At 38.1% G+C, this 14,617-nt stretch overlaps 1 protein-coding gene across 1 annotated transcript; it reads right to left on the reverse strand.

Moving 5' to 3' along the window:
• Positions 1 to 6,965: 6,965 nt before the first annotated feature.
• DCAF4L2 (DDB1 and CUL4 associated factor 4 like 2) lies at positions 6,966 to 8,179 on the reverse strand. The gene has a single exon (XM_008001032.3). It carries the CDS (start codon positions 8,151 to 8,153, stop codon positions 6,966 to 6,968), a length of 1,188 nt encoding a protein of 395 aa, XP_007999223.1. The 5' UTR covers positions 8,154 to 8,179.
• Between the last annotated feature and the right edge of the window lie 6,438 nt (positions 8,180 to 14,617).

Here is a 14,617-nt window from a genome sequence, read left to right on the forward strand (position 1 = left end):
AATCAGTGAAATCAGTGTTGTTCTGTATAAATAAAAGCATGTGGGGAAAAGCAGCTCTACAGTCTAAATCTTTAGGAGAATGTTTTCTCTAATCCCTCAAAAAAAAAAATGTTTGACTGAAGATAAACCCAATTTATATTACATTTTGCATCTTACTCTATAGTATCTATATTCAAAATCATCATTCTTAAATTAGGTAGGTAGTTATCATACTTTCTTGTAACTACCTTGATAATGTTTTCTGAAACCAAAGGATGGCTATTTCAGTTGATCTTCAGACTCCATTTGGCCATAATTACCAGTTCACTTGCTTAAAAAAAAAAAGTCCCTCTTTCACTACACATACATACTTCAGTTTTTTCTCTCTAAAATGCATTTTTTTTTTCATGTGAAGACATCTTAGGGCATATCACAATATTACATTTAACATATTAGTTCGTTCTTTCCCCTCAAGTTCTTATAATATTGATAAATTGCAAATGATATGTCAGAATGGCATATATGAAATGTATATTTTCCTATCTAAATGTATTCTTCTATATAGTTTATGTATCAAATTACATGTTGTATATAGGAAAATAGTAGAAAATAAACAAATATCTCTGTATGTCTATTAATTTGGGGCAAATTCCTAGAAATGAAATTACTTTAATTTTAAAATTATGCAAAGTTCTAAAATTTTGCTAGCTCTTGCTAAACCAACTTCTAGGAGTATTTAAATTTTACTTTCCTCACAACTGTGTATAGGGGCACTTTTTCCCTTTCCCATTTACAAGCAAATTCTACCTTAAAAAAAAAAAAAAAAAAAAAAAAAGGTGGTGGCAGTCATTCTGGCTCTTATAACTTAGGTTCATATAACTGCATAAGCACTTAGGAACCATGCATATTAGCACCTTCCTGGTCCCATGAAATTATCCAACTGTAGTGGTTAGGAGAGTCCTATGTATGTATTATGGACAGAATTGTGTCCCCAACAGATTCATATATTGAAGCCCCCAATGTGACTGTATTTGGAAACAGCCTTTAAAGAGTGAATTAAGGTTAAATGAGGTCTTAAGGGTGGGGTCCAAATTCAATAGGACTGGTATCCTTATATAAAGGGGAAGAGACCCCAGGATTGGACACACACAGAAAAGCCACGTGAGCACACAGCAAGAAGGGATTTGTCTGTAAGACAATGAGATAGGTCTCAGGAGAAACCAAACTTGCTGACAACTCGATCTTGGATTTCCAGGCTCCAAAACTGTGAAAAAATAAATGTCTATTGCTTAAGCCACCAAGTCTGTGGTATTTTGCTATGGAACCTCTATAAGACTAATATAGTGCCTGATTATGTGGACAGGATTTCAGCCATGGCAAAAAGCTCTTGGAAAGAGCCTGACCTGCTTGTTTGCAGAGTAAAGCCTAAGGAAGCACCTTTTGAACACAGTGTTTTTGTACATGGAGTATCACATGTCAAGGCTTCCACGACAGGAATGTCTACCCAGAAGGCCCACTCCAGTGCAATGTGTGGACCAGTTTGAAAGATATTGTGTACATGAGAGAGACTTCCGGTTCAGAGCAAACCTTTACCAACACTGGAAACTACAAAGTGGGGAGAAGCCCTTAATAAGAAAAGAGCGCAGGGACTGAGTTTTGAAGAACTGCAGAGTCCACCTGTCACAAAAGCCCTTCAGATATAGGAAGGGTAAGGAGGATTTTCTGACCAGCTCAGGTCTTCTCAAGCATCAGGTCACTCACAGTGGGGAAGGGTTGCAATACAGGAGCACCAAGTGGGAGGAGGCCTTTCACATTGGACAAAGGTACTACAGAAGTATTGAGTATCGGAAAGCCTTTAATCAAAATAAATACTTGTTAAGCACCAGAGAATATATACTGAATAAAATCCTTATGAAAACAGCAAATGTAGAAAAGTACTTAATCATAAATACAACTTTATCATACAGGTCAGAGTTCACACTGGAGAAACCCCTTATACACAAAACAACTGTGGGAATTTCCTTAGCCAGGGCTTCAACTCCACTCAACACAAAACCTGTTGAACACAATGTTTTTGTACATGGAGTATCACATGTCAAGGCTTCCACGACAGGAATGTCTACCCAGAAGGCCCACTCCAGTGCAATGTGTGGTCCAGTTTGAAAGATATTGTGTACATGAGAGAGGCTTCTGGTTCATAGCAAACCTTTACCAACACTGGAAACTACATAGTGGGGAGAACCCCTTAATAAGAAAAGAGTGCAGGGACTGAGAGAGGACTAGAGAAAGGCCTTTTAAGCGTAGCAAATGGGAGACATCAGTTATCTGCAAACCCACACCTACTAAGCACTGGAGAGTTCACATTGAAGAATTCGAAAGGGCATTTAGAATGCAGCAAATTTGGAATTTTAAGATCGAACTATCCATAATGAAGAAAAGCTTAATTAATGAAGTGAATGTGGGAAATTCTCTAACCATATCTCTAAGCCTCCTTCAACACTAGAGAATGCAACAAGGTCTTATGAGTAAAGCAGATGTTGGAAATGATTTAGTAAAAAGTCTAACCTCATCTGACACCAAAAAGTTTACTACAGAGAAAAGCCTTACATGGGAAAAGCTTCAACCAAATGTCTGCTGTGATTCAGCAGCAGAAAATTCACAATCCAGATAGGCATTATAAATAAAATGAATTTGGGGAAAGCCTTCAGTCAAAGACTTAACTTTATTTGGAACCAGAAAGTTCACACTGGAGAAAGACTTCAGAAATGCAAGGAATGAAATAAAACCTGACACACACCAGAGAGACACTCTGCAAGTAGCCTTTACGACTGAATCTCATTCATCCAAATATGCACACTAGGGAGATCCCTATGATATACTGAACACTTTCTGGAGCTAAGTTGCATGTCCTCACCTGTCTGAGGACTTTACCAGAGTTATGTAGCCACTATTACCTGTGACAAACTCAATTTCAATTCTACCAGCTGGCAGGTGTCCATGGTATGCATCAGCAGATTTCTGTGACGTCTCTCCAATTCCTGTAAGAAATTTTGAGTAGCCTAAGTCCACTAGGGGTTCCAGTTTCTGGAACGATTGTTTTACTGATAGGTAAGACCCATCTGTTTTAATTTCTTCTTAGTCTTCCCATTGGTGAGGGAGGAAATCTAACTCTAGGGTTATGGAGATGACTGGACCCTGGACAGATGAGATTGGTAGCAATTTATTAGTCACATATACTCACAGCTTGAGGGAGGACATTGCACATTGCACAGGGTCACACAGGTTTGCATTTGAGAACAAAGCGAACAATCAGGGAGATAGGCTTTGTAGTTGTAAGGTGACTCCTTGTTTGCTGTGCGAGAACGGGATTGGCTTCTTTGAATAATTCCATGGGCTCGCAGCAACAGCAACATAAACCTGCTTGTCAGAAACAAGCAGGCACTGTGCCTAGTCCCCTTAATAGAAATGGTTAATAGGCTAGGACACTTATCTGTGGGAGCAGAGTGGGAAGGAAAAATACTCATTAGGCCACCAGATTTCCTCTTGATTTCACCAGATTTCAAGGCATTGCATAATAATAGGCCTTAATGGCTCACGCCTGTAATCCCAACATTTTGGGAGGCCTATGCAGGTGGATCTTTTGAGGTCAGGAGTTCAAGACCAGCCTGGTCAACATGGTGAAACCCTGTCTCTACTAAAAAATACAAAAATTAGGCAGGGCGCGGTGGCTCCCACCTGTAATCCCAGCACTTTGGGAGGTCGAGGTGGATGGATCACCTGAGGTCAAGAGTTTGAGACCAGCCTGGCCAACATGGTGAAACCCCATCTCTAATAAAAATTAAAAAATTAGCCAGGTATAATGGTGCCTGTCTGTAATCCCAGCTACTCAGGAGGCTGAGGCAGGAGCATCGCTTGAATCAGCAGGTGGAGGTTGCAGTGAGCTGAAATCATGCCACTGCTCTCCAGCCTGGGTGACAGAGCAAGATACTGTCTCCAAAAAAAGTAATAATAATAGGCCTTAATTCCTTAATTTTAAGTCTTTTATCACCATCATCATTAGCTAACAGGATCTGAACTTGATTCTGCCTGCAGCCTGAAGGGAAGGTTTATCTTCTTCATGGACATTGTCAGTCTCAGTGATGTTTATTGATGGATTTTTCAAGTTTACATGTCATCCAACCCAAGAACAACCTGTTCCACATTGTTTTTGTTTCTGTGATCATAACTTATTTTAAAAAATAATTAATAGACTATTTTAGAGAAGTGTTAACATGAAATTGAAGAGATAGTACAGACAATATAAAAACTGGGCATATACCACTTCTCTACTCTGCAAATTACCCTATTATTAACATCTTGCGTTAGTGTAGCACGTTTGTTACAACTGATGAACCAATATTGATCATTATAATTAAGTGAAGCCTATAACTTACATTAGGGTTCATTCTTTGTGGTGTTGTACAGTTCTGAGCTTTGACACTGCATAATGTCATCCATCCATCATTACAGTATCTATCATGCAGAATACTTTCACTACCCTAAAAATGCCTGCACTGCATCTATTGACCTCTTTCCCCTCCTGCTGAACTCTGGGAAACCACTGATATTTTTAACCATCTCTAGTTTTGTCTTTTCCAGACTGCCATATAGTTGGAATTATACATATATAGCATTTGAGACTGGCTTCTTCATAAGTACTTATGATTCCTCCATGTCTTTTTGCAGCTTAATAGCTCATTTATTTTCATTGCTAAGTAATATTCCATCATATAAGTATGTACACTAGTTTGTTTATCCATCACTTTTTGAGGAACATCTTGTTTGTTTCTGGTTTTTGGCAATTATAAATAAAGCTGCTATAAACAAACAAATTGTACTAGAACAATGAATGAAAACAATACATAATCATTGCTTTATTTGCATTTATTTTACATGCAAGGGAGGGTAAACAGTTTTGCAAGTTATGTAGTCATTATGTTTTCTTTTGTCAACTGCCCATAGCTGCTTTTGGACTTTTTAAAAAAATTACATCTGCAGCTAGTTCTTATTCAGTGCTTACAATGTAAAAGGGACAATGTATACATCCTTTAAACCAGTATCTACTTTATGATTTAATTTTATTATCTAAGACATTTTACAAAGAAGAAAGGATAACAAATACAGCTTACACAATTTCTCCTGTCACACAAGTACAGCTTACACAATTTCTCCTGTCACACATCAAGTACCAAAAACCAATTAAACTGATTTCAAAAATCTATGCACCTAACCACTCTTTTGTATCTTCTCTATTGACCTATTCCTCTATCAATATGTAATTATTACATTAACCTCATCTATGTCCTGACATCACCTCCTATCTAGTGAATTGGACGTTTTAATAGTTGCCTAAAACTCAGCATTATTCCCTTCACCTAAAATTTTTTCACCTCAAATCCTCTCCATTTTAGTAAATGACATCACCATCCACCAGTCCTAAAGTTAACAAAAAAGCTGCAATCTTTATGCTGTCTTTCACTTTCTAGATTACTCTCATCAGCAAGTCTTACTAATACTACCTTCGAATGATCTTCCAATGCAATCATTTCTGATTTTTCTGATTATTTCTACTTCTCATATTCAGGTCCAGGCCATCATCATTCCCTTGCCTGACCAACTACAAGTGTCCTGTTTTCATATTTTCATTTTTGAAGTATCATATAAAATGTGAAGTGTGTAGACATATAAAATATGTATGTATCAAGGATCAAGAAAAAGAAAACTGCATTTCTAAAGTTTCCCCATGTTACTTCCCAAACAATATCCTAAAAAGGGAAAACAAAATAAACAACATCCTTTCTTCCTTCCACAGAGATACCTACTATTCAAACTGTAATCACCACAGATAAGTTTTTACTGCTTTTGAACTTGAGATCTGAATCAGCTTGTACTCATTTCTATCTACATTAACAATCAACATGTTGGGATTAATCCACAGTCTCATAGAGCAATTGTGCCTTATTTTATATTATGCTTTATCCAACTGTGTGATTACAGCTCAATTTATCAATTTTAGCATATTGTAAAGTCAGATCATTTCCAGGCTTTGGCTATTAAGAAGGAGCCACTAACTTTATTACACGTTTCGTTTTGCTTTTTTTTTTTTTTTTTTTCTAGCTTATTGTTTGGTAGAAAAACAAGCTCTTTAACACTTTGAATAACCATCTCACAAATTGCTCTGCCGCTCCTAGATTACAAAGAGTCACAATCAATTATCTTTGACACTTAGCCCTTGAATCTGACACTCAAGTCACAATAATAGAAACCGGAGCTTCTGTACCTGACATTCTAGAAGGTACCTCCACAAAACCACGTTAAGGACTGTTTAACACTTCTATTATTTAAAAAGATCTACCTTTCCTTCCATTGCCTACGGAAAATAATAAAAGGAGAATCTCAGAGATCTGCTATTGAGTTTGAGAAGGCCAAGTTTAATGATTCCAAAATGTAGCCTTAAAAACTTCTGTAGAGACTCAGGTAAATGACCTCCCCCTCCTCTCTTCTCCCACTGGCCTCTTCAAGTACAGATGATGCATGTATTTCTGAAACCCAGCTAGGACTAGTCAAACAGTCTCCCCAGTGCATTGTTATGCTTCTCTAAAGGGCTTCTGGTGAAAGAAGCAGTTTTAATTTATTTTAGTTTTTGCCAATCTTCAGTCCTTAGAAAAGTACTTTTTGTTTAAAAAAAAGGGGGGGGGGGAGGAATAACTATTCTAAGGTGTTTAACAAGAAAAGGGAAACAGTTTCACGCTTTCTAAGCCCACAGTTTAACTGAAACAACTTTACAGAACTATCTTCACATAAAACAGCACCTTACCCCTGGCAGCCGGATGGATGGGATCTACAAACATCGAACATCTCTTAAAATGCGCTCACAGAAACGATAATATGATACTCTTTACTTCTTTAAGTCAAATCCACGTTCCTCCGGGCTGCACCCTGAAGAATTAGCTGTAGGAGAAACAATAAAGGTCCTCCCGTACAGCCATGAGCAGCCCTGGTGCTCCTCGGAAACCCCCGAGGCGAGAAGAGAAGGCCACACTGGGAATGTCATCCTCCGAGGCGGGGTATGGGGAGGGTATGGTTGTGAGCAAGTGGCCATGACGGAGGCTCCAGATTCTCGTGTAGCAGTCCTGGCCCACGGCCGCCACGACTCCTTCTTCCTCGTTCACATGCAGGGGCAGGTAGGCGGAGTTATTCACATGACCTTCGTACTGTGTTACACATTTAGTGGCCCTCAAGTCCCACAGCTTGATAGTTCCAGTCATGTCTGATGCCACCAGGCATTGCCCTTCTTGGAGGATTTGCAGAGAGGTCACTGCTGAATCATGGGATAGGCAAATGGCCTTCCACCCCCTGCCTTGATTTCCACAGCGCAGATCAATGCCAAAGACCTCCCCAGAGCGACAGCCATTAAACAGCAAAGGAGTCATGATTGCAAACTGCTGGGCCAAAACATCACTGCTAGTACCAAATGACTGCTGGTGTCCCGTCACCACGTTGGTCAACAGGACCTGCTGAGACAAGCCTGTACTGAAGCAGTGATACGCGTGGATGTTCAGGGACCAGGCGCAGGACCAGGCATCAGGGATCTGGAAACTGCAGAGCATGCCTGGACGACGCATTCCTGGGTAGCTACCTATGAACAGCGACGCTGGGAGCAGCACGGCACAACTGGGAGTATCTGCGAGTCCCACGAAGCACAGCAGAAGGTGGGAATCCAAGTGATTCAGTGAGGCCCAGCACATAGAATTCACCTTCCGATTAGGGACGTAGAGGCTTTTGTGCGGGTATACCCGGAGTTCAGGGGTAGTCAGGCCTCGCATAGTGATGATGCCGTACTTGGAGCCTCCAGCTTCGACTTGGTTCACTGTGAAGAGCTGGTCAGTGTTGGTATTCGCCAGTATGCGGTTAAATCGGTCACTTGCCAAAGACGAGGGATCCCAGCTATGAATCTGGACCTTTTTCCTCTGCATGCAGCTTACACGCAGCTCGCGAGCTAAACGGCAATAGTTGGCGAATCTGAGGAAACCTAGCTGGTTCTTTCGTAGCATGGAAGGTGCACTGAGTCCCACCCTGACTATCTTTTTCTGCTTGTCCGCTTCTTCGAGCAGTCGCGGTCTTTTGTTCTCCATTTCGTTCGATGGACGTTCTCCTGCCTGAGGGGAAGTTCTGTCTCGGGAGTAAGAGGAAGTACCGCTTCTTTACAAGCACGACCTAGCACGGAAGAACTTTCCGCTGCGTGTGCGCCTGCGCGTATGAGATCGACCCGGACGAGATCCTTCGTCGCCTTGGCCAAAATCCCGAATGCTCTGAGGTGCCCGGACGTAACTCTTGTTAGAATCGCGTGATCTGAAACAAGGGTTCCGTTGCTTCTCTCAAGTTTTTTCCTACTCTGACAGCTGCTTTTATTCTTTTCTATTCCTGTTTTAGAGAGTTTTTCTGGCCCCTCTTACACATGTCATAATAGCTGTATGCATACATTTCTCTTATTTACTAATAAGTGAAATTCGGCCAGGCGCGGTGTAATTCCAGCACTTTGGGAGGCCAAGGCAGGCCTATTACGAGGTCAGGAGTTCGAGACCAGCCTGGCCAATATGGTGAAACCCCGTCTCTACTAAAAATACAAAAATCAGCTGGGCATGGTGGTGGATGCCTGTAGTCCCAGCTATTCCGGAGGATAAGGCAGAAGAATTGCTTGAACGCGGGAGTCGAAGGTTGCAGTGAGCCAAGATAGCGCCACTATACTACAGCCTGAGCAACAAAGAGAGACTTCCTATCAAAAAGAAAAAGAAAAAGTGAAATTGAAGCGTTATTAGGTAAGCATATATTTAGCTTAAGTAGATATTGACAAACCGATTATAGTCTTGTCAAAAATGTATATACATCCTTGCCAATTCTTGTTTTTGTTGGTCAGTTTACATTTTACAAATAGGGGTAGGAGTACATTAGATCATGCGATTTTGATGTGCTCTTCCCACTGGAGTATGGTTTGAAAAGTTTTTCATATGCTTATTGGTTATTTGGGCATCCTCTTCTTTCAGCTTCCTGTTCAAGTATTGCATTCTGTAATTTTCATATATTTGGAATTTTTCAAGTTACCTTTCTGTCGTTCATAATTAGCTTAAATCAACTATGGTCAGAGAACCTACATAAGTTAAAACCTTTGGAATTTCTTAAGGCTTTATTTATATTTCCATGTTCACTTGAAAAGAATGCATAGTCTTCAGTTATTTGGTGTAGAAAAACAAAGTCATAGATATGAATAGAGATATAAATAGAGGCAGATATATAAACAGGGAAAGGGATATACTTGGTTAATGCATTTTTCAAATTTTTTATACTTATGCATATTTTGTTTCTCTTTTCTATCAGTTTCTCCATAAGACACTTCAAAGTCTAGTTAAGATTGAGGGGTTATGTATTTCTTCTATTTAATTTGTCAAAGTTTTTGCTTTGTATATTTTAAGTTGATATTAGGTACACACAAATTTACGATTGTTTTTGTCTTCCTTTTGAATGATTGCCATTATTATTATAATTTTTTTTTAAACTTTTATTTATGTAGTTAGTTAGTTCGTTCGTTATTTAAGATGGAGTCTCGCTCTGTCGCCCAGGCTGGAGTGCAGTGGCGTGATCTTGACTCAATGCAAGCTCCACCTCCCAGGTTCACGCCATTCTCTTGCCTCAGCCTCCCGAGTAGATGAGACTACACGCATCTGCCACCAGCCTGGTTAATTTTTTGTATTTTCAGTAGGGACAGAGTTTCATCGTGTTAGCCAGGATGGTCTCGATATCCTAACCTTGTGATCCACCCTCCTTGGCCTGCCAAAGTGTTGGAATTACAGGCGTGAGCCACCGCACCCGGCCAACTTTTATTTAGTTCAGTTCAGTTTAGTTCAGTTTAGTTTAGTTTGGTTTGGTTTTTTGAGACGGAGTCTCGCTCTGTTGCTCAGGCTGGAGTGCAGTGGCGTGATCTCAGCTCACTGCAAGCTCCGCCTCCCAGGTTCAGGCCATTCTCCTGTCTCAGCCTCCCGAGTAGCTGGGACTACAGGCGCCCGCCACCTCGCCCGGCTAGTTTTTTTGCATTTTTAGTAGAGATGGGGTTTCACCCTGTTAGCCAGAATGGTCTCAATCTCCTGATCTCATGATCCACCCGCTTTGGCCTCCCAAAATGCTGGGATTACAGGCTTGAGCCACCATGCTGGCCCAACTTTTATTTTGTTAGATATGTGTTCTCTGATATTAAAGTATCCTTATCCTTAAACCCTTCTTATCTAGTATTTATATATGCAACCAAGATTTCTGGTTGATAGTGTTTGCTGTACCTTTTCTCACCTTTTACTTTCAACTTAAATTTGTTCTTTTATGTAAATGGGTTCATAAAAACAATATATTGCTGGTAAGTTTTTATCCAATATAATAACTTTTGCCTTCGAATGCATCTAGGCAATTTAATTTTTTAAATACCCCCTTTAAAAATTCTCCAACAGTCTTAGATTTACAGAGAAATTACACAGATAATATAGAGCCTTTCCACATACTCTGCACCCAGTTTCCGTATTATTAACATTTTACACTAGAATGATAAATTCATTACACTAATAAACCAATATTGATACTTTATTATTAACTGAAGTCTATATTTTATTCCTGTTTCCTTAGTTTTTATCCAATGACCTGTTGCTGTTCGAGTATCCCATCCATGATATAATATCAATCATGTTTCCTTATGCTTCTCTTGGCCATGACCTTTTCTTAGACTTTCCTTACTTTTTATATACATGACAGCTTTGAGGCATATTGGTCACATATCTTATAGATATCTCTCAATAGAGAGTTGTCTGATGTTTTTCCCATACTAATACTGGGGTTTTATGTTTTTGGAGGAAGACAACAGAGGAAAATGCCATTAAGGGTACAGACGTCTTGTGGACATGACTTATCATCATTGATGTTAACTTTGGTCACCTGAATATGGTAGTGTTTCTTGGGTTTCTCCACTGTATGCTATAAACATCTGTCCCTTTCTTTTCACGCTGTCCCCCTTGAAAGGAAGGAGATTTGCCCATCTATCACTTCAGGAGTAGGGATTTATGCTTTAGTTTCTTGAGGGCAGAACATACACATCAATTATTAGGAATTATTCTATAAGGGAGATTTTTATAGGTGTGTCTATATTAATGTATTCATTTATTTATATAGTATGGCCTCTTGAATACTTATTTTATACGTCATTTATTTATTTGCTAAAATTATTGCAGCTTTGGCCATTGAGAGCTCTTGTGGCTCCTGTGATTGACTGCCTATAGTTAACTGCATAGTTAACTGTACTCTAAAAGCTTGAGACCACTTGACACCAGAGCCCTTATCTTAGACTTAAATATGTGATTAAAATTATAATCTTTTTCTTACAGCTTTGATTTTGATGTTCTGTGTATTGCATCATTCCAAAAACTAGACTTTGGATGTGGAAATATTTGAAGAAGAAATGGATATTTTTTAATGATAACAATTTATATTATTATCTGAGAACTACCATATACTCAGGAGTTGTAGAATCCCCAGGTAGGGTTATCAAGAACTAGAAGTAAAAGCTTTAACCATTAAATATATTTTTTTATTGTAAATTTTTTATTTTTTTTTATTTCAATAGTTTTGGGGGAACAGGTGGTGTTTGGTTACATAAATAAGTTCTTTAGTGGTGATTTCTGGAATTTTGGTGCACCCATCATCTGAGCAGTGTACGCTGTCCCCAGTGTGTAGTCTTTTGTCCCTCATCACCTTTGATTTTGATTTACTGTATATTTTGTCATTCTAAAAATAGACTTTGGATGTGGAAATATTTGAAGAAGAAATGGAAATTTTTAAAAACCAAACAGACATACCCACATACCTTTTGGAATGGCCAAAAAAAAAAAAGAAAAAAAAAGTGGTGGTAATATAGAGTAACTTAAGTTCTCATTTATTGCTGGTAAGGACGTAAAATGGTACAGCCACCTTGGAAAGCAGTTTGGAAGTTTCTTAGAAAACTAAACATATTCTCACCATATGATCCAGCAATCATGCTCCTTCATATTTACCCAAAGGAAGTGAAAATTTATATTCACACAAAACCATCCACACGGATGTTTACAGCAACTTTATTCATAATTGCCAAAACTTAGAAGCAAACAAGATGTCCTTCAGAAGATGCAAGGATAAATAACAGTAGTACATCCAGGCAATGGAATATTATTCAGCACTAAAAATAAATGAGTTATGAAACCATGAAAAGACATGGAGAAAAGTTAAACAAATATTACCAAGTGAAAGAAGCCAGTCTGAAAAGGCTAAATACTGTAAGATTCCAAGTATACAACATTCTGTAAATGGAGAAACTATGGAGGTAGTAAAAAGGTCAGTGATTGCTAGCAATTAGAGGGCATGTAAGAGAAGAGTATTTTTCTTATCTTGCTATAAAGCACAAATACAAACTGTTTATAGGGTATGAGGAGACTAACAATATTTTCTAAAGAATTATGGACAGCAAAGTCATTAATATTTGAACATATCATTGAGGAACATCAGAATCCCTTTATAACTTTTTTCTACTTAATACTGAAACCAGAAAAGCATAGATCTTTTAAAATCTAGATATTTACCTAATTATGATGTTTATTTTTAATAAGATGTTCTGTCAAAGGTGGTTTTAATTGTATTATCAGTGAGGCTGCAGGGAAAAAAAAAAAAAACCTGGCACCTCACTTACTTTCTGCCAAAACACTGTCTTCAATTTTATAAGCTAATAATTTAGGAGGAGGGATGATAATCCTTATATGAAACAACACAGGCCATTCACTTATCCTTAGCAAGACAAGGCAGGCTTCATAATCTTAAAAACTCATTTGAATGTACTCAGTGAGCGTCAAATTGCTTTAAGCAGGTTGTCCTGTTATAACATAGATATATTAGCTTTCAGGTGTGTCCTTTTTCCTAAGATATAGTGTGAACTGTCTTTGAAGAAATGTCCTTTTCTAATAAAACTTAAGTCCAAACTTACATTTCATTGTTCTCTTTCTCACATAATGTACTTTCTTTTAATATAATTCTAGCAGATGGATAGCATTTTATGTTATATTAATATCAATGCGTATGTTCATATAAACACATAAATAAAAATTTATAAGCATACACCTAAAGTCCAAAAGAAGAAAGGTAATTCATAAAATAAGTATAAAATCCTGTGTGAGTGACTGCCTTCATTTAGCCAAAAAACATAACATGAAGAGTTGAACATATGAACATATCAAAAGGTTAGATTGAGATTATATTTTTTGCAGCATTAAATATTAAATATATGCACCAGAATTTATACATTTTGGCTAAATAACCCTTGAATATTTTACTCAATCTGGAATTCTTGTTCTCATCTTTAGTATACTGAAATTGCTCTTATTGTCTATACTTGGTTTTGATCAAAACGTGAATCACTGTGACATAGAAGAAAGAGAATTTTTTTTTTTTTTTTTTTTTTTTTAGATGGAGTCTCATTCTGTTGCCCAGGCTGAAGTTCAGTGGTGCCATCTCAGCTCACTGCAACCTCTGCCTCCTGGGTTCAAGCGATTCTCCTGCTGCAGTCTCCCGAGTAGCTGGGATTACAGGCGCCTGCCACCACGCCCGGCTAATTTCTGTATTGTTAGTAGAGACAGGGTTTCATCATGTTGGCCAGGCTGGTCTTGAACTCCTGACTTCAGGTGACTCCTACTTTGGCCTCCCAAAGTGCTGGGATTATAGGCATGAGCCACTGCACCTGGCCAGAAGAAAGAGAGATTTAATTTTGAATAGACTCCATTTTGAATTCTATGTCTGTCATTTAGTATTGGTAAAACATAACACAAGTAAATTTCTATGTGCCTTGCTTGGTTTTCTCATCTTGAAAATTGAGATTATAATATCTCACTAAATTATTAGCTAAAAAGATGAGCATAAATGTATGCAAAGCACTTAGCACTAGTCTCAGCACATTGCAAATATCATGCAAACATAACATTGCAAATATTATACCTAAAAGCAGTCATATTTATAAAAACATTATTATGCTTTTATATGAACTGTTACAATTTCTGCACTAAAGCATACCCTTTTTGAAGCAAATAAAAATAGTTTTGTTTTGTTTTGTTTTGTTTACAATAATGAAACTAAGGTATGAAGTATTCACTGGCATTTCATAATGGATTAGTAGATTGTTACCTATGAAGCTTCATGTGTTTTTGATGTAATTCTTCACCCACTGACTTCTCATATTAACCAAATAGCTTACTCCAGATGAAAAGGTCACCTCTCTTGGGGATTTATTAAATTCCATGTGGGAACTTGGAAATGCCCCAACTCTGGTTTTGCCAAGATAATCTCTTTAGTAAATCTTACATCCTATTTACTAAAATAACATGCTTGCTTTGGTGAAACAGGAAAATGAAAAGGCTGTATTTTCATAGAAATATCAAGCTAAATTAAAGTAGGTATTTTAAGTCCTAGTTCTAACAGTCTCTTGCATGTGCGCACACTTACACATACATGAAAACTTACACTCCATACATAAGCCTGTCAAATTAAATTT

Source organism: Chlorocebus sabaeus, chromosome 8 (assembly GCF_047675955.1).
Source record: "Chlorocebus sabaeus isolate Y175 chromosome 8, mChlSab1.0.hap1, whole genome shotgun sequence".
NCBI classification, from domain to species: domain Eukaryota; kingdom Metazoa; phylum Chordata; class Mammalia; order Primates; family Cercopithecidae; genus Chlorocebus; species Chlorocebus sabaeus.